Source organism: Saccostrea cucullata, unplaced genomic scaffold, assembly GCF_032062105.1.
Source record: "Saccostrea cucullata isolate Sc308-1 unplaced genomic scaffold, CSIRO_AGI_Scuc_v1 ctg341, whole genome shotgun sequence".
Taxonomy (NCBI): Eukaryota; Metazoa; Mollusca; class Bivalvia; order Ostreida; family Ostreidae; genus Saccostrea; species Saccostrea cuccullata.
Window position 1 is genome coordinate 74,495 of NW_026930542.1, and position 27,806 is coordinate 102,300.

At 33.0% G+C, this 27,806-nt stretch overlaps 2 protein-coding genes across 4 annotated transcripts; one reads left to right on the plus strand and one right to left on the minus strand.

The window, feature by feature from the left end:
* Positions 1–638: 638 nt before the first annotated feature.
* Positions 639–27,806, plus strand: LOC134228944 (uncharacterized). The gene is given in 14 exon segments (XM_062710638.1): positions 639–721; positions 817–853; positions 3,369–3,454; positions 4,424–4,559; positions 6,235–6,354; positions 10,653–10,688; positions 11,132–11,299; positions 12,367–12,618; positions 20,110–20,236; positions 22,364–22,437; positions 24,407–24,569; positions 24,753–24,935; positions 25,244–25,368; positions 26,626–27,806. Coding segments are annotated over 14 exon segments (1,644 nt in total). The 5' UTR covers positions 639–659; the 3' UTR covers positions 26,701–27,806.
* On the minus strand, positions 14,197–19,307 carry LOC134228942 (leucine-rich repeat neuronal protein 1-like). Of its 3 annotated transcripts, none has more exons than XM_062710635.1 (2): positions 19,180–19,307; positions 14,197–17,394 (listed from the first exon to the last, which is right to left on the minus strand). In XM_062710635.1, the coding sequence occupies exon 2, from the start codon at positions 17,284–17,286 to the stop codon at positions 14,614–14,616; it is 2,673 nt and encodes an 890-aa protein (XP_062566619.1). In that variant the 5' UTR covers positions 17,287–17,394; positions 19,180–19,307; the 3' UTR covers positions 14,197–14,613. The 3 variants fall into 3 exon arrangements, with proteins under 3 accessions (XP_062566619.1, XP_062566620.1, XP_062566621.1); XM_062710636.1 differs by lacking the exon at positions 19,180–19,307 and adding an exon at positions 18,874–18,892; XM_062710637.1 differs by lacking the exon at positions 19,180–19,307 and adding an exon at positions 17,525–17,543.

The window sequence follows — 27,806 nt, forward strand, 5'->3', positions numbered from 1 at the left end:
TGGAATAAGCTATTTACAGCAGATGCTAAAAGGTGCAAATTAGAAATATTTTGTCATTACATTTATCATATTACTTTCAGACCGCCGACCAACCCCTGAGTAAATCAATATCATTATATGAATTCATAGAAAAGAAATAAACCAATAATTTTGCAGAAATATACATGTAGAATCTACTTTTATATCTATTACATAGGCGTCGGAACCGGGGGGGCACTTTTTTTGCAAATATATTACATAATATAGCCAATGAAAATATTGGGTTTTACCTTTTTTGTTGGTTTAGCCCCCTCCCCCTACTTTCAATTTGCTTCCGACGCCTATGTATTAAAACTTAGCTAAGTGAATTATATACAAATGTCAAGTCCTTTTTCGTTTGTACCTTCCTGCAGAAAATTTTATATTATTTTGACTATATACCAACATGGTGATGTCAATAAATTGAATTATATATGTCTAGTGGGTCTTTGCCTTTTTGCCAATAAATATTTGTATTTGTATATTTTGTAGGGCCCGGAAAAGGGGAAAACGATAGCCTAAATGAAACAAAATGAAAAAGATAAGCAAATATATAAAGAAACCAGAGAGACTCCGAGAGAGAAAGAAGTGTCCGGATTTTTAAATTCCCACCATCCACAATTCTACCCACGCCATTTAGAATGAACTATCCCATAATTCCAATAATCATGGCGACTGGTTTTGAAATCGACGATTTGGTGTGGTAAGAAAGCAGTGCCGATTACACTTTCTTTAGCCACACCGATGTTTTTGCTTCTCAAAAATGTTAACATGATAATTTTATTTCTATATTTGCAGGGCAAAGATGAAGGGATTTCCGGCATGGCCGGGAAAGGTAAGCACGAGCACCGACCCTTCTCTGGTTTATCGTTTTGACTTGTTCAGAGTTACCTGCCCATTTGATAGGCACAGCATATTTTTAGTCCAATTTTTGATAATAATTGCATGAAAATTAAGTTGAACCACTACTGATCTTCCATTTGACAACAGTAAATCAACAGAGAAACGTCTGTTTTGAGAAAGTAAGAATATTTTTAGTGTATCAGCGTTGTAAGGGAGGTAATTCAAAACAAATATAACTTTGCCTTGGGAAGAGTTGACACGAAATCTTGATAAGATTTTATAAAGCACACATTTAATAAGGACTTTAAAAAGTTATGATTCAGATTATGTAAGATCTTAAAGTCATAATTTAATTTGTATTGTTGTTGAGGAGAATTGAGTAAAAGTAGTTTTGGTCAATTTTATTTATGGTTGGATTTAGTCCAAAAAATATGACGTTTTCCAGGCATTTTCACGATTTTATTATTTTTTGTGCCAGGAAAATGTCAAAACCTGCACCATTACAAATTCTGGGGTTGATTTTCAATACTTGAGAACCAAATTAAATGTCAAACTCACAACTTATCAACATTACAATACTTTAAATACTTATCAACATCATTTTTATGGATAGGTTTTAAAATAAAGAATCCGTGCATTTTAAAATCTTGCAAGTGCTCTCTCAGTATGTTGAGTGATGTTTTTTGTACTATTAATAAATAGTGAGTTTGACATTTAATTCGGTTAACAAGTGTCAAAAATCAATTGCAATTGGAAGTTGTGAAATTTCCAGTTTTACGATTCTGATGTTTTCCTGACACTTAAATTATCAAAATCATAATATATGCATGTATATATATATATTTTTCAATGTTATATTAATAATATTTACTTCTACATGTATGACTTGATCTTATATTGTGGAAAGGACTTATATAGGAGTGCCTGCTGTCCAATCCAATTATGTTTATTCATAATAAAATACTGTTTAAATTAAAATCAAAATCATAAAAGAGTCTGGAAAACATAAGATTTTTTGGACTAGGTTGTATTATAAACATTTATCAAAACTTCAGCTCCAAAGCTCTTTATCCCACTGAAATATGGGCATACAAGGTGACAAAAATTCCCTGCTAAGAAACAGTTTACATTTCTTAACATTAAAATGTTCTCGATAAATGTCATCTTAATCTTAATACATTAAAAACAATTGAAAAGTGAATTATTTGTTAATAAGTAATTCAACGAAGTAAGGGGAATCAAATGTGTAAAAGTGATTCTATCAACAGTTTTCTTTTTTTTTTAATGCATCTTTTCCTCAAACTTTTGAATTTGATAAAAATTCTATCCTAGATAAGGAAATGTGCTCACTGTGTTCACCTCCATTCTTTTATTTCAACACATTAGATGCTTGCACCAAAAACAAAAAAAAATTAAAACCCTTTATTCCTCTTGTATAGTTGCAAAAACAAATTATGATGAAAATCAAACTAAGATTATCTTCTGAATATTCAAGAAAGTACATAAAAACTAAGGATGCAAGAAAAAAAAAAAGACTATTCTATTTTGATAATGCTCCTCAATGTAAATATCTCTGTTGTTATAACCATTTATCATTTCCATTGATACCCTTCAAAAGAAAAAGTCAACTGCTTTAAAACTACTCATGGTCTTAAGATAAATAAAATTATACCAAAATTGCACCTTTGTAGTAATTATTATACAGTTATTGACTGGGTATGAGGGCAACATATGATTTGTTGGACCTGAAGGTGAAAATGTTGCCCGAGGCCGCAGGCCAAGGGCAACATTTTCACCTTCAGGTCCAACAAATCATATGTTGCCCGAATCCCAGTCTATAACTGTTTTGTTATACCCTTCACTGCTCACTTAAGAGTGATCAATTTAATCAATGCATGCTATATTATCAATTATTTTGTATGGATAATTATGGCTTCTTCAGTAAATGTAACACATCAAGCTGAGAAAGAAAAAAATCCATTTTATATCTATTGTATTGCAAAAATTATTTATCACAAAATATACTCTTCCCTTCTTCCTTACCTAGCTGTTAGACAACTCTTGAAGCTCTTAACTTCGGCTATTTTCGCGTTGCCGATATTTCACGATGATTAATTAATTATGACGTAACAGACGAGTGACGTTGCGGTCTAACAATTCTTATGTAAGACCGGTCAATAGTGAAATTGTTAGACCGACGTAATAAACAGTTCTTTTGTTGGACTTTTTATCAGTAATAAATAAATAGAATGATATTTATAAGGGTATAACAAATATGTTTATTGGTTTTATTTTGTAATATTTTGAGTAGTCAGTATGCATTAAATGAAATTATTTTATAGAATTGTAAATGATCATATAATTTTAAAATTTGCTTAGCACTGTTAAAATCATTGTGGAGTTAAGTTCAGTTTAACTTTATAAAAATCCTCTTAAAATTTATAATAATTGAAGTATCATTAACAAAATATAATCATATTTTAAAATAATGATATTTACCTTTATAGATTATAGAGCCAAAACCTGAAGTGAAGAAGCCTGCTAATAACAAGAAAGTGCACCACTTTGTCTTTTTCTTCGGGTCTGAAAACTAGTGAGTATGGCCATAGTATAACATTGTCATTTGGCTTCTTAAAATCTCTGGTGTGTCTTCAGTTCCATATGGTAAAAGTATTGCCTTAAACACTGTACCAACTATGCTCTTTATCAGGTTATGTGGAAGAAAAATTGATGCACTATTGGCTAAATGTGGATATTAACACATGTTAATTGGGCAATTTAGTTTCAAACTTATTACACGTGAGGGGTATTTCCACAAAGCTATTTTATAGATAACTAAATAAAAACATAATAAAGGATTTGGAACACTAGGGGGGTATATTTATGCAAAATCTCTCAGATTGCAGTGTAAATTAGTGTAAATTACCCCATACCTATAAATTTTCACATATAGTGATATACAGATGAACCAGTGTTTCATACTACACTACATGTATAAGGAAAAACACTACAATTCCTATAAATAAAGGGGGGAAAAAATTGGATAACGTAACTTTTTCAAATAGCAAATATGTAGCATAATTTTGTTTGTATAAGTAATGTACTCAAAGTCAACATTTTATAAAGTGCATGCTTGATGGCTCAAACTCTGATTTTAGTATCAATTTTATGGCTATGTCGAAGTTGGGCACTAGGCCTGATTTTTTCCCAAATTATCATCCAGCCTTTGAACCTCCCTGTTTTTGTTTTCTTTTTTTTTTAAGTTTGATTTGTGAAGAATTTTGCAAGTCAAGATATATATTAAACCTTCCTTAAATTTTATTCTTGAAAAATGGAAATCAACCGATTTTATCAGATATTGAAAAATTATGTTTACTTAAAGAATATACCAAGTGTATTAATTTGTCCCATGTTTTGATTAACACAAAAGGAAACTCCAGAGACCCTATGTTATTGGATTCACTTTTCATAATGATATACTTTGACATTAAACAATCATCATAAAATAGGAAGTTCGATATTTCATCTGGCCTTAGTTTAATATATAGCTATTTTCTTTTAGTGCTTGGATTCCAGAAGAAAATGTCTACTTGTATAGTGACCACAGAGACAAGTTCAAGCTCTCAAAAAGAATTCCTAAAGGATTCAAGGAAGCCCTGGAAGCAATAGAAGATGAATTAAAGGAAAAACCATTTATTGTAAGCAGACTGTACTGTTTATTTTTAGCTCTACTGGTCCAAGACCAGAAGAGCTTATGTGACAGTAAAGTTGTCCGTCGTCTGTCCTTCTGTTCATAAACAATTTTTATGATGTCGAGCAGAGCTCAATCGTCATCTGGTTTTAAAATGCTATTCCTCCTACAGTTTTGGTCTGATTTGAGTATAACATGGCACACAAGTTGACTACACTAAAATACATAATTCTTTATATCGGATTTTGATTTTGCCAAATGGTGTTGCCATGGTTACAAAAAATAAAAATTTCCCTGAAATATTTTCCAAAGCTACTCCTCCAACAATTTTGGTCTGATTTCAGTATAATTTGGCACATAAGTTGATTGCAATAAGATACATAATTCTGTTTATTGAATTTTGATTTCAATGATCGGTGTTGTTGTGGTTACTAAAAATAGAAATTTTAATTAATTTTTATGGCGTCGAGCTTTAGCTCGATGCACATCTAGCTATGAGGAAATCTCTGACTGCTCACTGCTTTCTTCATGCGCCAAATAATATGTACTCGAACCAAGACCTTCATGTATCCGGCGTAGGAATATACATGCCAATTTTTGTGTTTATTCCATAAATTGCTTGAAAATCATACAGTTTCAACAGTTCTGTAGATAGTTGCCAACTCACCCACTTTCGTCGGGTTACTTTTTGACCCGTAACCTGATTATTTTTATGACATGGCGGGTCATGCTTATCGCCTGATTTCCGGATTTGGTTTGTAAATTAGGTTGTACTTTTAACTTCCAGTTACAACCCAAGCTTGATCAGCGTAAACAATGCCGATGGCTATGTGCAGTAGGCCAGTAAATTATCAGTGCAGGTGCAAACAACTGGGATTGTTCTGACAAATCAAAATTTAAATGGCTTCTGATAGAGCAAGATTGTTATCAGGACCAGCAGGAACAAATTGAACAAAGAGAAAAAGAAACGATAGTTATGTATATGTCAAGGAATCTCGGAAAACAACTTTCATTACATAAAATAAAGTGATCGAAGGCAGTGTAGATCTTACTGTAAATTTAGTACACATTGCACAAGTTAATTAAATTAATTAGGCCTAAGAGAGAGGAAAAGTAATTTCAAACCCCCTAAAATTGGAATTTCAAGTTTAGCACCAGGGACCTATATACTAACCCCTGCACAAGTAACACTATAAAAGCAGGGGTTAGAGTCCGAAGAATCTCGGATTAATGAGTTGAATGTTTTTATTTCATAAATGCTCAAATCGGGGTATTTTATCTACAACTAAGCTATATAATTCTATAGATATATGCATACTTTTAAACAAGCTTTGAAATCCAGTAATTTCACAGTATCAATGCCATATCTAAAGCGCGGCGCCATTGTGGCCCTTCAGGCCTTTGATTTTTTTGTTTTTTGTGGACAGCATGTTTTTGATTCTCAACTTTTGTTTGTCCACAATTTTTGTTATATTTAGGTTTATTAAGTGAAAAAAGGTTAGAGTGAAATAAAAAATCAATCAAATGAGAGAAACGATGACATATGCTTTTAAAACATATAAAAGACCAAGTGTTTCTTCAAATTCTGGTAGTTCAACTAGAGCTGAAAATATTCATTTATTCTTCTCTTGATTTCGTTTATAGTATTTTTATTTATCATATTTATATTTTGTGATCTTCAGAAAACATTTAAGACACAAGAATTGCCATCCATTGATGAAGAATTGGCCCAGATCTTCCCAGGAAAACCATCAGCAGGTCCTCAGAAAGATTACACAAGAGAACCATTGAAAGGCAAAAAGGTATCACATGGTCTCAAGTATTTTTATTCCATTTTCAGTGGCATAATATATCTTAGTTAGAATAATCTAACTGTATCTCAGGACAAGCCAGTTAGAATACGTCCCATATACTTGCCATGTAGCAAATTGAAGCGGATCTGATCTGAAATGATTTTGAAGAAAGAAAAGGAGTTGCTCTGAAAATAACTACCAAATTAACCAAAACAAACTTTTTCTGAGATTGTATATGCCTTTTATTCTAAAAAAAAAAATCTATATAAAGACCAAAATTCAAATAATTTTCTTTACAGTTTTTTCTCACTTCAAATTTACCTGTCAAGTTTTCATTTGAAACTCTGGATTCAATAAAAAGTAAAACGCAAACTTCATTTCCAAAATAATCCTACAAATGGATTTCCCATTCAAATTATTTAATATTTTTTGCATAGAAACTATTTTAAACATGGTTGATTATTCCATGAGAAGACACATATAATCATGAACATTTCAGAAACTTTCTCTTTTTTCATGTCCTTAATAATTAATAATAATAAATTAATAATCCTGAATTGAGACCCAGACTCAACAAAATTAACTCTTTTCCCCTTAGACCTTTCCCTCCTTTACCCCTTAATGACGACTTTTGACGCCTAGCCCCCAAACCTTAATAACGACTTTTGACGCACGTGTATTTCATTGTTGATTTGATTTGAAATTACTGCTTGTTTACAAATTATCAGAGCACAGGTGGCCACCTGCAGGTTAACAATAGATGATTGCATCATACTTCAGTTAGAAATCACGTGATTTACCTAAGTAAACAAACAATACAATCTTGGAAAGTCCCACCAAAATTCAAAATGGCAGACTGTTACATACGATGTTTTTTAAGCATACGAGGGGCGTTCAATAAATAATGTCATTGGGGTCAATACACACGCTTTTTTGATTTAGTCTCCATGATTTTACTTATTAATCTATTGAAATTCAAACACATATAACATTTTTTATCCATTTTTGTTGTTTTTAAAAGTTTTTGGGTAACCCTTCATGGAAAATGGCAGATCCAATGATTTCCTGGATATGTGTAATAGGAAATAGAAACAAGTCAAAAGGTCAAAGATCTGGCAAAAATTGTTAATGTGAAAAATATTAACTGTCTGTTTATCCCGTAAACCCCTTTATTCTTTAGGACATGCGGATTTAAACGCTGTCGTGAAAAAATTCAATGTAGTGGATTCCTGATTCTGGGTCCTTTCTCTAATAAACTTTTCGATTTCTTTGCAAAAAAAAACTGCTTTCTAGACACCTCCAGATATTAAACTGTCTCTCCGAATGCGAATTTGAACAATAATACCACTAATATTTAAGAAAATTGTATATAAAATTGTTTTTGTGCTCTTGCATAAATATCGCCGATTTTATTTTTATGGTAAATTTTGTTTTAATGGTTTTAAGCAATAGATCCATGTTCCAATATCTGTTTGAATATAAAACAAACGTGGATTATTACAATTACTGATATTTTAAAATAATTGTTAAGACTTTTGTACACGCTGTCGTTTTCACTATTTTTTCAAAATACAGGATGGCCTTAGAGTACCAAGCTTAATTATTGTCAAACTTTTTTAAAAAACAGTGTAAACTACTCCCGATATGATGTCTATCAAATTTGATATGTGTCTGAAAGTCAATTCTACATCATCAAATATTATTTGTTGAAATTTGGAAAACAGTACATAAGTTGTTATAATTTTTATACAGACAATTTTGATGCCCATTATATAATTTTTTATCTTTGAATACCACCTGCTAATTTGTCTATAAAACAGGCATCGGTTGCTGTAAATGTCACATATTTCAGTGAATATTTCTTTGGGATTTTTAACAAGTTTTACAGCACCTTTAATGTTGCTTTTATTTTCACTCTAGTTTATTACTCTTTTTCATTTATAATGCAAAATTCCAGCTTCTCACGATAAAACTATGTGATGGAAAGTGGTCACATAAACTGTTATAAATTCATCAAAGATTCAATAATGAGAAAAAGTCAAACTTTATGTCATATGACTACTATGTTGTCTGTAATCGAGCTAATGACATTACTTATTGAACGCCCCTCGTATAACTCAGTCAATACACATTATTTTCTTATCCAGTAAAGTATTACATGAAATTCAAGCTATAAACTACCTATTTGTTGAAAGGTTTGAAAATTATAATGATCTATATGTGTAATATACTCCAAGTTAAGATACGAAAATTTTGTGAAGTTCGGGACCGCACAGTGCCAACTTCGTTACCTGTTTCTCATAAATTCAGAAGACACCTTCCATTTTACACATATTTATGAATGTTAAGGTGTAGAAAATAATTATTTTAATAGAATTGGATCATTAAAGTATCTAAAAACGTCCAGGAATCAAGTTTTAGCACGCAAGTCTGAAAATTTGTCTGCGAGATTGACATTGAACTTATAAAATTGATAATAAATAATAATTTAACCATCAATTATATCATCAGACATATTTTTTATTATTTATACAGACAATTTTGGCTTATTAAAGCCGTTTACATTATGAAAATATCTGTTTTGCTATTTACACCTGCTTTCACCTGAATTATTTTTTTATAGAAAATTCCAATCGAAATTATGTAAATAGATTTGAAAAATTTAATTTATTATGAATCCAGTGATATACAGTGAAACTTGTATTAAGCAGTCACCTACGGGATCCATCAAAAGTGACCTTTATAGAGAGGTGACCTTTGAAAATAGGTTCATCTTTTTAAAAAAAGAATTTATTTACAAATTTAATGTGTCAGTTTTGTGTTTATATTATGTTTTTCACCTCAAAATATACAAGAAAGTTAGGTATTGGACATTATTGATCTCACTTAGTTTATTATTTTTTTTAATTTAGGAGATGCATTACTTTTATGGATGAATTCAAACTAAATTTAATGAATCCAAGAAAATTAATAATAAAATACCTGTATACTGAATCTCACACTTACAGGGTGTTGCATAAATTATCCCCCATCAAAACAATTTTTTTTCTTTGTGTAAGGAATGAATAAAATTAGTTAAAAATTATTTTATCTAATTCATAAAATTAACCTTGTATATGTATTTTTTTAAATACATGTACACAACTGTACATGATTTGTTGTATAATAAACTCTCAGACGTAAGGATCAACAGGTGCACAGGTGTCCTGAACATTTTGTCACTAATCCCTGACCATCGTTTCAATTGTGAAATTCACAACATACCCAAGCCACAAAGTGTATATAAACTGCAATTATGTCTTCAACAAATGATGCAAATTTCCTAGGTGTGAAAATTTTAAAATGCCTATCAAGCGTATTACATTTACAACTTTCTGATCATGCAGAGTTGGGCGCGATATCGACACTGTAAATGGTAAACAAAAATATCATAGTCATTAATAGATTAATGTAGTTCATATGTTGTTCTTTTTTAAACTTAATTATAAGACCCTGATAATCAGTTATCGATAATACTAGCATGACTAGTATTCGTTTTTCTCATGTAATTTTTTCGTCATAAGCATAGTTCGAGTTTTGTAAAATATAGAAGCAGTTGCTAGTTTGTAAAATGATTCTTGAATATGCTTATCAAGTAAAATAATTGCTCCATTTATTAATTTTTATTACCTCCCCAACACTTGACTGATTATTTACATTAGTAACAAAAATTGGGAATCAGCTGACTCCAGATCAGGTCACGTGATTGGACAAAATGGCCGCTAAAGACAGGGAAAAGTGGCGATTTCGTTGGAAATTAGGTTGAACAGGTGACCATAAAAACAACAAAATTTAAAATACTGCATAGGACAAGTGACCGCTGGATGGAGGTGACCGCTATGACAAGTTTGACTGTATATTAATGCATAGCATAGATGAAATATTTTAACCCTTATTAGTTCAGTTTTAAACTGCACTATAATTCATATAAAATGCTCTAAGGGGCAGCCAGGCAAACACTCAAGGATATGGCCAGTGCATCAAATCGTGGCATTAAGGGGTAAAGAGTTAATGAATACTGTATGTGCACTGTATGTGTACCCGACACACAGTATGATCAGAAATGTGCTTTGCTCTTTTTATTTCAAATTACTTGGCTTACCTACATAAGTAGAGTTAAACTGTTATGGGAAGGAGGGGATGATGTAATGCTTATCGACTTGGACAAGTGGTCACTTAACACTTTTTTGGATACCCTGGCAGAAGCTGCTGAATGGTGTATAAAGGTTGGATGTTTTCTTTCATTTAATTATTTCTTATTTTACTAGAAAAAGAAAACAGAAGAGGGAAAAGAAACCAATAAGGTAGGTAGAAATCATTTATATATATTAAACTACTGAGACTGTATTCAAGTTTAAAGTATAATAAAATTTCAAAAACGTAGATACATTTCTTTTAAACAAAAAAGTGTGAACCCATGGGTTTTGGATCACAAAGGAAACAAGTTTATAAATTTAAAGCATTTATTCTTTTCATGATAGATACCACAATTTTGATATTGAGCCATTAACATTCAATATACTCTCTCAATTTTTGAAAGCAAACCTCATTTGCTTTGAGGTTTCCAGAATTTTTTTCCTACAAATGTAAAAGCACCTATATTCACTAAAAAAAAAGTGATGTTACAGTTTTTTAAAAGGAATTAAGTATATCAAAGTAGAAAGAGTTTAGATTTCTGCTACTTAGGCCATGGGCAAATTGAATATTGAGACCTCCACATGGTTGAAGAAGAAATTTCATTTTATAGTCTACAGAGACACAGACAAAGAGGAAGAGAGCCTCAGGGTCAGAAGAACACCCTAAACCAAAGAAAGCAAAAGTCATCGCCAAAGTGACAGGTTCCCCCAGCAAAATCACCCTGTCCCCCGATCACAAACTGAAACCCAAAATCAGAGCAGAGCTACCATCTCCAAGGGTAGGAGTTTTTACTTAATTTTTGCTTCATTGTAGAGTTCATCTGAATAAATTTTTTTATGCATGCTTAAGAACATGAAAATCAATTTGCTACAGCTCTATTATGTTCACCCATACTTACATGTCTCATGGAATTTCTGAGTTTTGTTGGACCATATATTTGTAAAGTAGCAAAATCATTTCCATGAATTGTGAATTTTAATTGATCATGTTTAATTTCTTGTATCAATTGATAAATGAAAATTTCAAAGATTATGATAAAATGTTGGTAATAAGTAACATTATTTTTTCCCTAAAATAAAAAAAAATTCAGAATGAAAACTAACTGCCATGAAATGCTCAGAATGCAGTATTTTGCACCATTTACTTCAGAGCCTCTGGGGGCCTAGGGGGCCCTCAGGCTCCTGACTAATTGGGTTATCTATAAGTCTGCTTTTTTCATTTGACTTTAAAATCATGTCTGCAAGAGACAAGTGACACTCTCCACTTGCCCTTATTGTTTCTTTAAGTAGACATATCTTTTCATGTCCATAAGAAAATAAAAAAAGGCTAACAGTTACTTCAGGGGTGGACCATTTCTGTTGAATTAGTAATCTGTCAAAACAACTTACTTTAAGTCTTGGAGCTTGTTTTACAAAATAACATGACTAAAACCAAAAATTAATTCTGCTTGTTACTTTCTAATTTTTGTTAAATTGAAAATGGATTTAATCGTTTTAAACGGAATTTAGGAAGATATTTCAATGCTCGCAATTTTAAACTAAAACAGAATGATTAATTTTGCAAAAATCAACAAAAATTTTTGGTCACAGTCATATTAATGGGTTCTTTTGTAAAACAGTTCCCGGAATTCTATTTCTCTATGACTTTATTAAACTGTTTCATATTCAAGTTATATACATTTATATACTAAAGCCAATAGTGCCATAATTATATTGATCATTATGATCAATCTCCCACATACCTATGGGGGAAAATATCTACATTCTGTATAGTACAAATATCTTTGTTCTGTGTGCAATAGATGGCGAAATGGATTGAAAATGACATGATTTCTTCTTTTATCAGCCTGAGCACAATCTTCCAATGTCACCACCGAGCAACAGTTACATTCAGGCCTCCTTATCACCAGGCAACGCCACAGCCTCCACACAGATCGAAGAAACCCTCCTCAAGGTCAAACCAGTCGCCAAACCCTCAGTCATACCAACGCCCATGCGTATTGGATTTCTGGGACTGGGAATCATGGGTCAGGGCATGGTCATGAACCTTCTTAGGTCAGGTCATGAGGTCACAGTGTGGAATCGGACAGCACTTAAGGTAGGTATCATTTTTTTTTTTAATGATTTGGGGGGGGGGGGGGGGGGGGTTATGGAATTACAAGTACATGTACTGGTAAAATGAAAAAAAAACTTATATTTTTATTTTAAACCGTGATCATAGTGATTCTTTTATGATTCATTCCCTTTTTATTCTGTTTAAGTCAGCTAAGAAAACAAATTGGAAGAAAGGAATTTAGCCATTGATATCATATACTACCTGTTAAATGTATTTTAATTTAACATCAATATGTAAGGGATATAACTCTATATATCTTAATCAGTGAAGAAATTATATAATGGGGAAGAACTGATATTTATTAATCCATTTGCATAATTTTGATGGAGGAAGGAAACTATCTCTATAATGATACCTTGTATAGGAAGTAAGCTACTGGTACAGCAAGCTTATAAACTGCTTAATTTAAATATGATTTATAAAAAAGAGTAACCATCATTTAAATAAAAATTATGTGTAATTCCTTCTAGAATTCTTATATAATTCAGGCTGTATTTAAAGACTTGAGAGTACGTTTATTTCTAACAAAAGTACATGTACAATTAGTATTAGCTTTCTTAAAAAAAATATTAACAAAACTTGTCTGACGTGAGCAAATCAATTACTGGTTTTATGAGAATTAAGAAAAGTTAGATCCAGCTTAATGAGCATAAATCTGAGTTCAAAATCAAGGAAATTTGAATCCAGTGTCATCAAAATTAAATGAGACTTGGACTTGAATTTGAAACTAATAACTAACAAGTTAGTATTCATGAAGAGTTAAATTTTGAAGGCAGAGAATATTCTTTGAAAATGAGTATCCTGTTGTTAATCTGCTAAAGGTATTTGACAAATGTTGACCAGACCAGCTTCATTCCTGCTGTATTACTGGACATAAATAAACTTTAAAAAATAAATTATATATTTGGAAATATAATAACAAAACATTCATGTGAAATAGATAAAGGTACCTTGGCTACACTTGTTGCTTTGAGGGAATACTACATTCTGTTCTCAATAGAATAAACATCTCTCATGTTATGGTATACTGGTGAATAATTAGTGGTAAAACCAGGGCAGAATCTGATTATTTTGGACCAGAATGGTGTTTTAAAGTACACCATGTCTCAACAATGTAGAGTCCCCTTCAACTGAACATAGGTATTGAAATTATGCACATTATTTCAAATAGAAATACATGAAAATCTTCATTTTCTTCATCATTTTGATTATAGTTATAAAGTACAAGAGAGATTGTTTAATTCAGGAATGAATTTAATGGCTAACCAAGTTATACTGAGGTCTGAGACAGTTGATGGTTTATGAAATGATCTTGATTTTCTCACTTTAATGGACAATGGTAAATCTATTAATTGTCATAAGTCAAGTCTTATTGAAAAATGGCAAAAATACAAACCCTAAGGTAAAAGATAAAGTTTACCAACAGTTGTCATCTAAAATACTGAGAAATAACCTAAAGGGTAAACTAAATCAAAAGAGGTCTGGTATACTCTGGATAATGCTAAATTTAAAATGATTAACAGTGGAAGTAAACCTGAGTATTTACTGATAACAAGATTTATTATTTTTTGTAACATATTTATTTCTCTGAATACAACAAAAATGGGTGATTTATGATCCACAAACACTCCAGACCCGACTAGAAGAATCTCAGTACATGTATGAACACTTGTAATAAAAACAATAGGTTATAATAAATACAATAGTTACTCAAATATGCTCGTATAACTTAAGCTCGAAGTTTCAAAGTCTACTGTCCTGACATAATATTTTATTTATATTTAAATATTTTCTGATAATCAGGAAGATTTTCACCATCATTTGGATTCCAGAACTCTTAAGGATGTGAACAAGATTTGGAATTCCCCATATGATAAACAAGATGAATGACAATTAAAACTATTTCAATGATATTAGTGAGAAAAAAAACATGTTTTGATATTTTGTAGAGAAAAACACATATAACAGTCATTGACTTTACACTGAACTTTGAGCTAAATCTTGACTTTCTTCATCATTGTCAATATCAGCACCAAGTTGAATTATATCTTGAGTGTGATTCAATGTCTGACCTGAATCAACTGAGGGCCGTATTAAGGAGAGTCCTCCACCTGAATTACTGTCTGGCAGTGTTACTGAGAGGCTGTCTTCAGGGTCCTCCTCAGTTACAGATATTGTTATGGAGAGCCCATCTGGAGTATCATTGGCAATGGCATCATGGACAATGAAGACCCTGTTGTCTGTGTTCATATGCTGCTCACTTGGGTCAGAGCCGTGTAAGCTTTCTTGGCTAGCGTGAGTTGATGTATTGTTTGAACTTGCAGTGACATACTCGCCTGAGCTTAATGACCTGGACTCGGGCGTGCAGAGAATATCTTCTGGCTCAAACAGCATAGACTCGGTTCTCACACACTCGCTGTCGATGATTGTTCGACAGTTATCAATGTTCAGTGTGTCCAGCAGGTTGATCATGTGTTTTTGTTTGAGTTTGTACTTCTTATGCAGTTTACCTAGTCGAAGAGACCCGTATTCTCTCACCTTTAGTAACTGAGTGTTGTAGGTATCGCGTAATTGATGCAGTTGTTGAGAGCTGTATTCACGGAGTTTGCGTTGCTTGATCTGATATTTGTCTCGTATAATGTCCACGCGATGTGTTGTTCCCTCTCTGATGTGAGATGCTCCTTCACGAAATCTGGTCATTTGAGTATTGTAATTTTCGCGAAGCTTAGTCATGCGATTATGATATGTTTCTCTTATCCTTGCGACTTGAGCATAGTAATTGTCTCGGAGAGATGATAGTTTGTTTGTCTTGTATTGGTCAAAATTCTCCAGAAACTGCATTATGGCCTCCCTTCTGCGTTGACTGATGCATTTTCTTGCAGCAGCGGCAATAAACACATAAATTAAGTTGAGCATGAAGAATGAGGCAGAACAACCTAGTCCAACAAATAAACTAAATATTTTAACTTCCATGAGCACTTGATAGTCCAGCCTCAGTAGAATTTGTGATGTACTTCTGTTCTGGGGGGACTCCACAATGCACTTATAGGGACCTGAATCAATGCGCAAGACATAGTCAATGTACAGGGATCCATCCTCAAGGACAACAACTCTGTCAGGGTGTTCTTCAAGTTCTGAAAAATATTCATTTGTGTAGTGCCAGTAGTGGTCCTTGTGAAATGACCCGTTCTGTTGTACATCAGTTAGAGTTGGATAATTCCACTTGGCCAGTGGGTGGGAGTTGTAGAATACGAGCTGAACGTTTCTTGGGGTGATCCAGGTTATTCTAGGGGGAGGATCTCCTTGATGCGGGCAGACTAACCTTGCTGAAGATCCAATAAGGGAGTCCACCCTCGAGTTAACATGTTGTAGACTTGTTTCTGGACAATAGAGACTATCCTGTTGTATGAGAGGCTTGGAGACACTTGATCCATTAAGAGTACATGTCAAGTCACTTGAATTGGTAAAAGTGATAGAAGAGTCATTGGCCTGAAGTATTTTACTGATCCATTCAATGTGGCAGTCGCAGACGAGTGAGTTGCCGGAGATATCTACAGTTAGGATGTTTGACTTTGGCGGGAATGCAGGTTCTGCGAGGGTTGATATGTTGTTGTGACTCAGGTCAAGGTTCACCAAGCTTTTCATGCCACTGAAGAGTTCTTCAGAGATGTATGATAGGCGTGGGTTATTCTTCATCTCTAAATTCTGTAGGTCCTGAAGTCCACTGAAGGCCCTTCTACTGAGATGGTACAAGTGGGGCATATTGCTCAAGGATAATGTATGTAAGTGAGGCAAGGAGTGAAAGACGGGGTCTTGAATTGTTGCTATGTTGTTTTTATCTAGTGAAAGCACGTGTAACATTGGCAATGATTGAAAACTTTTTTCAGATAGATCACTTATGTTATTTCCATCCAAGTAAAGCTCTTTCAAATTTGGCAATATGTGGAATGTACAGTTTTCCAGAGAGGCAATATTATTTTCACTGAGATCTATAATATCTAGCTGACTAGAGTTAACAGACAACCTAAGGTCGTAACAGTTTTTAAACACGTTCTTTTTAAGGTAGATTTTTCTTAGCTTGGAGAGACTTTCCAGTGAGAGTGGGCTGTCCCAGGGTGCCGAAGTGTTACTCAAATCAAGTATCTCCAAGTCTGTCAAATTTTCAAAAACTTGAGTTGACACATTTTGAAAAGGATTGTTGCTCACATTGAAGTAAGTTAATTTGGATAAATGAAAGTGACTAGCATTGAGATCCTGAATACTATTTCCTGAGATATCCAGCCATGTTAATACCAAATTGCGGAAGTCTGGAAAATTTGTTAATTTGTTGCTGTGTAAGTTTAGCCGTTGTAGATTTGGCAGGGAAGTGAAGTCACTGATAGTGTCTGTGATGTCATTGTCACTAACATCCAGCACTTGTAGACCTGGAAACAGGGGCAACCCTCTAAGGTCAGTGAGGTCGTTACCTTGGAGAAGTAGAACCGAGACATTATGTGGTAGATTCGGTGGTATTATTGACAGTCCCCTGTTAGAACAGTTTACTGTTACATGATATGTATAATCACAGTCACATACGGTTGGACAAATCTCCTGGCCGCTAATTTGGAAAATGGCAATAGTGAGCAAAATAAGGAATTTTCTTGTTACCATCCTTGGTAGACACCTTGGGGAAGGTGGGGGGTTAAATTCTCATACTCGGGAGAGCAGAAAAATACATTTCTACGATCCCTTTGGCGTGATCAGTTTCATGATTCAAATCTGAAAAATACAAAAAAAAATGTCAATTACAATGTCCTGATAAAAATAGTACAAAAACATCGGTTTCCATGAATCTGTTTTAAAAGAAAAAAATTTGTCTGACAAGAACAAAATAGTGAAGTTCTGGCACCTCAGAGCTATAAATGCTTGCTAACCACAGGAAATGGACAATGTTAAATCCTTATTGGTGACATCTACAATGAGTTTGTTGGTAAAGTGTTATTTTTTTGTTTTTATGTACCATCATATAAATTGTATAACACACCCAGTGTACATTGATCAACCAATTATCAGTACAATATTGACTGACAGATAAACAATACCGAGTGACACACAAGTTCACAGTTGGACTTACTGATAAGTGTCTGACAACAACAAAATATCACATATCAAAAAGAAAACAAATTTGGTGTTAATGAAATAATATAAATGCCATGGAGACAAAACTAACTTGACAATGCAGTAATTTTGAAACACCAGAAGATCCCTTTGTAGTAGTGGGAATTAAGGGATGAACTGGAGGGGTGCCTTCTGAGGTTGCTTTGTTGGACAGAAGCAAACAAAGGGAGGAAGTTGATCACAAAGTGAAATTTGACCTTGTATAAGCATTGTGTTCATCTCTAACTGTCACTGATAGACACACACTTATCTGAGTCTCAAGTTAATGACCCATTTACCATTAACTGATATACATCGCAGTAAACCCACTGCTCTTATACTTGAAATATTTATAACAATGGCCTCCATCTTACAGATGTAAGTTCTCATAAAAGTTTTAATCTGTGCAAGAAGTAACCATAAAATTTTGATGTGGTTTTGAGAGCAGCTGTTGACCTTTTGCTATTCATAACCATAAGAGGATGCGGTTAGTGTCCACAGTGGCTTAGACTGACATCTGTGTGGACATTGATGTCAACCATTCATTCTCCTTAGCATATTATACTAATAATATATAAGTTTCTCCATGATAAAATTATGAGCAGACAGCCACCATTAATTATGTAAGCTCATCATGGTCAGGGAATTTTTCCATTTTGCCTGCTTCAATTATGTATGAGGATGCAATGCTCATAGACTAATACTATTGACAGAGAATCAATACTCTTGTTTGGATAAGTTAAAGCTTCAGAAACAATTCTCCTTGTAATGTCAAGATCATCACTTGGCAGTGATTTACAAGGTTTTATGTAAAATAAGCCTGCTAGAGAGCTGAGGTAATTGAGCTTCTTTCCTTTGTACCTATAATGGTCTTTGAGCTCTCCCCATAGTCAATTGTTTAAACATATGGTTTCCATGAAGAGCTGCATGGTTGTACAGGGCTTGCTCATTAACGACTTGCCTTGAGGAAAATAGTGAGAAATATCTGTACTTACTGTTTTTTTACGAGGTCCTTGTAGATTTTAATCCTTGCCATAAATACCATTGATGATTCAGACAGTGCATTGTTTATAGAGTAGATAAAGCGAATATATACATCACCTTTCTTAGTTCACATGACCTATAGAACATCATTGAAATGATATGGAATCAGGCTAGCTTGTCAAGCCAGACAAGCTGTTGAATATTCATTTATTTCTCCAGAACAATGCTTTAATGATTTCCTTACCTTTCATACACAGTAGTTTGTCCTACAATGAAAATCCAGTGTGTGTGATATGCTCTCACGTTTCATTTCCTGGTGAACTAGGGTAAACATATGTCTCACTTACCAATAATACAATAGTTACTAACTGTTACCCACTGTTGACTTAAAGTTGCAGGGAAGCAAACAGTACCCATACTTACAAATGAACTTAATGAAGGACTCCTAGTTTACTCCTTATTGATTTATAGCAGCCATCTCTCCACAGAACATCGACCTTGCACTTGCATGCTGTCAGCTGCTGATGGGAAGTGGATGAGTCCACTTAGCTCGGAGGGAGGTACAGGATTGTATTCAGTGATCTGTGTTGTACCTTCTAATGACAGATTATAGCCCCAGGGGGATATTCTGTTTTTAGCTGACAAAATCACACTTCTTAGATATATGTACATAATATCTGTCTAATGCTGTAATTAAGAAACAAGACATTTACATTTTTTTTTCACTGGAGAATGCACTTTTTATGCAAACAGGAAATTTAAAAAATATTTCATTATAATAAAAAATATATTGTTTAATTTTGTGGTATATATTTGTTTAAAATTCATCTAATGCTAAATGCTTAATGTTGAATTTAACAACTTATATTATGCTTAAGATATCATCAGTCTTTAAATATGGGGAGGGGGTATGAATTTTCCATGACATTGTATATACAGAGCTCAATAGACCCTTTATGGTACAGGGTCCTTTTTAAGGGGAATTTTTGAGCGAAAAACATGTACATAATAATGTCCCATATGAAGTATTACTGTGAAAAAGAGATACTTTAGAGGTTTTGTCCCTATTCACATCTCTGTGAATCATTAAAACCTCAAAATTCAAGTTTTTCTTAATATAAAAAGCACTGAAAATTTTATTTGATTGTCATTTGGAAATATTTACCTGAATTTTAAGGGGGGGCTCAATTTAGACAGGGTCCTTTTACAGGACCTGGATGCAGGGGTTATTAAGCCGTGACTTTATTAAGGAAAAGAATCAAATGGAAGACGGCAAATGCAGGGTCCTTTCTCTTTGAGAAATTGCACTTCAAATATAAAAATATGGATAGTTAAAAATTTGTTTTCTTTTAGTGCAGAGATTTTGTGAAGTCGGGGGCATTCAAGGGGAATAATCCTGCTGAGGTCGTCCAGTCATGTGACATCACCTTCTCCTGTGTTGCCGACTCCACGGCTGTCAAAGATGTAAGATTTCCCAGAAGTTTAATTTTCACTCCAGCAGCTTCAAAACACTACATATCAGCTGAGTACCTAAAGAGGATTTGATAGAAGTGTTAAGATTTTCTTTAGATAAGAGTACATTTAATACTGTAGTCAAGCATGAATGGTTGAAACATTTTATTTTGTCTCAAAAATTGTCGAACAGATTTCATCTTTAAGATTAATAGAGAGAGAGAGAGAGAGAGAGAGAGATGTTATGTTGTAGAAAATAAATTAGGAATTTTTAATACATAATTTGAACCATTTGTATCATGTCCATTGCTAATGTTTACACTATATGAGCTGCATTTGAATGATAAACAGGGAAATTGAAACCAGGAAAACACACAAAAGTTAAGATCTGTCAACAAAATAAAAATAAACTTACAGTGTAGCAAAAGTTTGTAATGTCATGTGATATGTGTAAGTGCATGTGTTTGAAGGGAAAATACCAGGCCTGAGGGCTGTCCAAGAAAAAAAATGAACATTGTATATACATGTACTCCATATAATTTTTGTTCAATAGACATTAATTTTATTGGGGGGGGTGAATAAAAAAGATTTGATAGTATGGTCTTTAGCTGAAGTGTGCACTACATTCTTTTTAGTTTATCAAAGGAAATAAGCATTTTCTTCACAACCGTTGCACATACTGAAATGAAATTTGGTATATAGATTTATCAGATGAAGAAGGCCAAGTTCTGTTATGTATGCCATTTTTTACAGAGTTATGCCCTTTGGACTTAGAAAAAATCCAATTATAATCTAAGCATTTGTCCTTAGGAGATATGAGTGGACATATATAGTTAAAGATAATTAACCAATTAAGTGTGGGAAGTTGGTAATCTCTATGTGTTTGTTTAGTTAACAGAAGGAAAGATCTCTGTAATTCTCTTAATTGTAATTTATTGCTTGTCAAAACATTTACATGTATTTACCAGCCTTTTTATGAATTTCAAAGAAGGTAGGATAGTGCTTTGCTGCTGTCTGTTGGTCCATTTAATTAAATTAAAAAAAAAACTAAGTCTTTTAAATTTTGAATTTCATAATCCTAAAAAATGTAAAAATATAGTTGTATCCTTATTCAAAAAATGTTACATTAAGTAAAAACTTATTTTTTCATATTCATATACTTTACAGCAATCTGTAACAAATGTTAATGTTTTGAGAGGAATTCAGTTTGTCCCATGGGCATAATTATCAAGCACTGGTCAAGAAGAATTTTGATAGCAGAAATTTGCAGGTCAAATTAGAGAGAAATTAATGAGTTTATTGTCAGGAGCTAATTGGTAGTCTAAAGCAAGAGCATCTCTAGATCTAATCTTAATTTATCTCTTGGGAGTTGGGTAAAAAGAAATGGCCTCATAGTTGCATGTGTTAATTAAGAGTTCTTGATGGCTATAGTTCAGATAAAGATCTTTCAACTGGTGTAGTGTAATTAAAACAAATTGATGTTTTAGTGTATGATTCAAACTAAATTATTACACATATAACTGCCCTCCTTTGAAGGAGGGAGGGCATATTGCTCTGCTGCTGTCCTTTTGCATATCAGTCACAAAAACTGAAATGAAATTTGATATACAGATATATGACATGAAAATCTAGATCAACTTCTGTTTTTTGAGAAAAGAGTTATGTTCCTTAGACTTAGAAAAATGTTATTTGCAGTTTCTGTTCATTTTCAATGCACCGTTGCACATACTGAAATGAAATTTGGTATACAAGTGTATCAGATAAATATTTTGGTCAAGTTCTGTTTTGTGCACCATTTTTGACAGAGTTATGCCCCTTGGACTTTGAAAAAATTTCAAATTATTTGCAGTTTCCTTTCATTTTCTTTGCAGAGGTTGCACATACTGAAATGAAATTTAGTATACAGATTTATCAGATAAATAAAGATCGTATTTTTGACAGAGTTATGCCCTTTGGACTTGTAAAAATTCCAATTTGATGAGAGGGGGGCATAAGTGTTTTACAAACATCTCTTGTTAGTTTATCAAAGGAAATAAGCATAGTTGCATATTCTTATATGAATGTGAAGAAAATATGTATGATGATATTTAGCTACCGGTATTATGTATATTTATAGTGAATACCAATTAATGTTCTAGAGTAATATTTTTTTTAGTTGGTGTTTGGTAATTGTCCAAAGGAAATTAAGATTCAACCATAGATGAGGAAACCATGCAAGACGTGGCAGAGGTAAGTTATACCGAGCTTTACGTTAATCAGACACATAACCTTTACCTCCCTTACACATATCATACAAAAAGGGTTTATGTTGGGAATGAATGCCAATTTTTTCTTCTTTTATGATATAATGTCCTTAGAAAAATTTGATAATTTCAATGAACAGCAAAGATAATTACTGTAGACTAAGCATTATCTTCTACACACTCAATAAGCGATGTTCCTTTAACATGTTCAGTTCAACCTCATTATCTCATATTTCCTGGTGCAGAGCTGTATTTACATTGAGATGAAAAATTTTCTTCTATACATCCATGGTATACCTCTGTTTGATATATCAATATTCAAGATTCAGAAGTTCAACTGTATATACTAAATAAATTTTCGCTTATACCAATCCAATTTTGCTGGTATCCATTTTCTTAATATCGTATATCAACTTTCCTTTATATATTGTATCATCTTATTGTCTTGTGTATCTATTATTTCAGACCAGAAAATAATGAGAAACTGAGACAGTGAAAAGTAATTTATGATCATACGTCATTTCTTTGTAATAAAAGTGGAAATTATATTGCTTACGTTGCCTTCACATTTCTAATTATTTTTAGCAGGATATGGGAATGCTCCAATGATTTAGAAGTGCATATTTTATCAGACTTAGCATTTGTTGTCATGGTCATTTTAATGTAGTGCAAGAACAAGTTACCTGTTGTTAAACTTACCATGAGTTTACATGTAAGGAATAATTTGATGAACCTTTGAATAGAGATAGGGGTATTTTATGGGAATTATGTAAACATGACATTGCATTGATGAAGTGAATGTGATAAATAAAAATGGAAATTATATTAACAGCTGGTCACATTGCCATTATGTTTTAACTCTTGATTTTATGGTTTATAATGTTAAACATAGGCAATAACAGCACATGGTGATGTGTTCTTAGAATCACCTGTAATTAATATTTATTTATATAACATTTTTAGATAAGTTTCCTATTATGTCACAAATGTAATAAGTTTCGCTATAAACCCTGAAATGCTTAATCACACCTGAAACAGTTATATAACATTTTTGAAAAAGGTTACCCATTATATCACAAATATAATATTTTTATCCACTACCTGTTATATTTTACCGGAAACAGTTATACAGTTATGTTCCCTCCCGTGCAATCATGCATATTAAAACGTCGGGGAACATACAGTTGCTAAGCAAACGTTAAACAGTTCCGCAAAAATTGAAAAGTCGGGACAATGTCTGCGATTTGTTTATTTGAATTCAGAGGAATTAGATATTTAATTGAGGAGAAAAAATTCTCAAATACAACAAAGGTTATCAACACAACATATGAAAACACTACATTTTGATCAACGTACATGTGTACAATGTTGATAAAGAAATAGTTCAATGTTTAAAAATGTTATATATATATAACTTTCGGGCAGCAGTATTTGCCCCTCGGTGACAGGAAAGCCCTGGAGTGTTATGTTCTGTTGCATCAAAAATTTTATGATTTTCACATTCACATGTTACTGTACACATTTTAGTTCGGGTTCGAGATTTTATTAAGCAAAAGAATCAAGAAAGCATTTTTTGGATTATTTGTGTAAATTTTAACAATTTTAAATGATGTAAAAAAAAAAAAATTAATTCCAAAAATGTTATATAACATATACCACATGGCTTCTCGGCAACTATACCAGAATATTTGCCCCTCAGTGACAGGAAAGCCCTGGAGTGTTACATGTATGCCACCCTCTGCCTTCGGCATCTGATGACATAACAAAAAGGGAAGCTGGTTAATCAACAGAATTTATAAGACATGGTCACCAATGTTATGCATCTTCATTATGTTATGACTTTATGGTTACTAGTAATAATGACAAACGTAGGCAAATGATGTATTGTAGGCAATAACAGCGCAAGGTAATGTGATTTTAGAATCACCTGTAATTAATATTATGACATATTTTAGGCAATAACAGCACGAGGTGGAGTGTTTTTGGAGTCCCCTGTAGTTGGAAGTCGAGTTCCTGCTTTAGAGGGACAGCTCATAATCTTAGCAGCGGGAGAAAGAAAGCTATACGATGAATGCTACTCCTGTTTTGAAGCCATTGGAAAGAAATCTCTTTATTTAGGTCTGTTAAAAAATGTCATGCATCTGATAAAATGTTAGAAATCTATAAAGATATAAATAAAGTAAGAGTTACCTTTCTTTCCATTCATTCACCAAATAAATGTTTTCTTATACAAAGAAATAAGAGTTATCTTTCTTTGTGTGTTATCCCTGATGTTTTGAATTTGGTATTGTCTGTAAACAGGGGCGGACATTGGAGCTGCCACCAGGATGAAGCTGATTGTTAACATGGTGATGGGGACGGTGGTAGCGGGACTAGCGGAGGCGATGGCGATGGCGGAGAAAGTGGGTCTGGATCAGGAGGACGTGGCGGAGGTCCTGTCTGTGGGGGCCCTGTCCTGTCCCACCGTCATTCACAAAAGTCAAGGTCAGCAATACCCAGTCATCAGTAAAAAACTGTTATATAATAGGGATTGGGATGATTCTTCATTGATATTTAAAATGGCTATTCTACTAAAATATTTGCCCGTTTATTCATGTATCTAAAGGGATACTTTATGAAATGTTATGTGTATTTTTTAAGCCCAAGAAGTTGATTCTCACACAGATTATATGTTGCATGATTGATCACTTAAACAATGTACATTTTAGCATTGTGGTTCATGAGCCTCTTGTTAAAATTGCTAAATGGAGGCATATGAGTGTTTAAAAATTTGTTGATTTCTCTGTTTTCAGCCATCCTTAGCCAACGATATGATCCTCATTTCCCACTACAACACCAACAGAAAGATCTGAGACTAGCACTGCTGTTAGGAGATAAAGTAGAACAGCCACTGTATGTGGCTTCCTCAGCTAACGAGGTAAAATAATAAAGAGATAGCAAATTGATTTCGTGTTCAGTAAAACACTAAAAGCAAATTGATTTCATGTTCAGTAAAACGCTAAAAATTGACAACATTTACAACTTTCATGACAAAATTTTTAAGATCTAAAAATTTCAAATACTATAAGAAAATGTCAGTTATTAATGAACTGACATGTTTAGCTCACCTGAGCTGAAAGCTAAAGTGAACTTTTCTGATCACCTGTTGTCTAGCGTCTGTCTCTAAACTTTTGACATTATCAACTTCTTAAGAACCACTTGGACAATTTTAACCAAAATTGGTACAAAGCATTCTTGGGTGAAGGGGAGATGAAATTGTTTAAGAAGGCCAAGCTCCCTTCCAAGGGGGAGATAATCCAGAAAATGCAAAAATATGGTGGTGTTATTAAAAAATCTTCTCAAGAACCACTGAGCCAGAAAGTATAAAACTTGTATGAAAGCATCGTGGGGTAGTATAGATTCTAAATTGTTGAAATCTTGAATCCCGCGAGAAGGGGGTGGCCACAAAAATCAGAAAAATCTGATGAAGAACTGTAATGCTCAATGTATTCATGTGAGGAATATGGCGCATGGGATTCTTGTTCTTATTATATTTGAAATTTTTGATCATAAGAAACTTTATTTATCTCATACGTGTTGGTGATACAGGCCGTTGGATAAACTTATGCTTTATCAACGGGTAGATGCTTTATCAATAGCACTTCCGATTTCGACACGATCCCTCGCCTCAAGATTTTATTTTGTTGAAACTTTTATTTGTAAAACGTCACTTTTAAAATGAAACTTGTATGAAAGCATCATGGGGTAGTATAGATTCTAAATTGTTGAAATCTTGACTCCTGTGAGTAGGGGGTGGCCACAAAAATCAGGAAAATCTGGTGAAGAACTGTAATGCTCAATATACTCAGGTGAGCAATATGGTGCATGGGATTCTTGTTCTTATTATATTGGAAATTTTTGATCATAAGAAACTTTATTTCTCCAAATTAAGATTTTGTTTTTAATACTTTTCTGAACATTTTTATTAGTTATTATACTTAAACGACAATGGTTGAAAGCCGATTTAATATACATGTATATACTTTAACAAATTCATTATATGAATGTAAAAAGTTATGAATTCTGCAAAATATAATTTCACAGGTTCCCAGGACTTCAGTGTAACTCTGTTTTACTGCATAGTGCATTAGTTTATGAATAATTTTATTTTCATGAATTTTCTTGTATTCTTCAGCTATACAAGAAGGCTCGAAGACTTGGGTATGGGGAGAGTGATATTTCTGCTGTTTACCGCGCCTCCAGTAACTGAGTGTAGAGAGAGAGAGACTTGTGAAAGTGATTCGCTGGGCATGACTGTAACACGTGTGACTTAACTGTGCAATGACCCTGGTGATTAAACCTCTAGACGCACCAATAACAGTATTGAGAATAGGTGAAAAGTGCAAAAAATTTATTCTTCTATGAAGAAACTTAATCACTACCAATGTCATTACACTGAGATTCACATCATTTTACTGGACGTTAACGCGCCGAGGGGGACCATGTGATCTCGCCACAGATACAGTGATGTTTTAGACAGTTTTACAAAGTTGTGTAGTAAACTTTTAATTAGATACTTCTGTTGAGTAATAATCATTATTAGTTCATTTTATATAAAAAGTTCATTTTATAGAGTATGATGAGATCTTTTCTTCTGTTTTAAAGATATTTGTCTTAAGAAAGCATAGAAAGTTTGTGTAATATATGAGGTGCCATCTGCATGCATTCATGATAAGATATTTGATGCAGAAATTATGTTAAATTTTTGTCATCAATGTTAAAGTCAGTTTATTTTAGTTGTATTTTCCTACATTTCTCCCTTTGTATGTGGCATTTTTTCATCCAGATCTAAATTTATGGCAGCTATGGGCTTGAATCTAATGTGCTGTGTTGGTTTCTATATTTGTTTTCATCAGCTGGTAGAATTTCATCAAATGAGCGACCAAAATTAATTGTAATGGGCAGTACATTGGAACTTATCTGACAAGGAACTGTCAGTATTTTATTTGCTTTGTTTAGTGTATCATGTTGAACAAAATAGTGAATGTGTGGTTTGAATAATGTAGAATTTAAAAAAAAAATGTTTGTGTGATTGCAGTTTGTAGAAAAACCCTGAGATATGTATTATATACATGTTATCTTTTTGATTGTAAATCATGGAGTACAGAGACATAACCAGATAGATACTGGGAGCTTTGTTTAGAACTGTATTCGTATTTGAATCATGTTTATGCTGAGTTCTGTACATAGACACTTCTTGATGTTGTATATCAAAAAATCATAAACCTAAAAAAAATTTCATGTATTCATCCACTGCATCCATTCATTAAAAACCTCATTAAAATGATTAAAATGATGACAAGCTGTTTGAAATAA

What these genes read in the sequence shown, in the direction of transcription:
- LOC134228942 (XM_062710635.1), bottom strand. Translation starts at nt 17,286, where the DNA reads ATGGTAACAAGAAAATTCCTTATTTTGCTCACTATTGCCATTTTCCAA.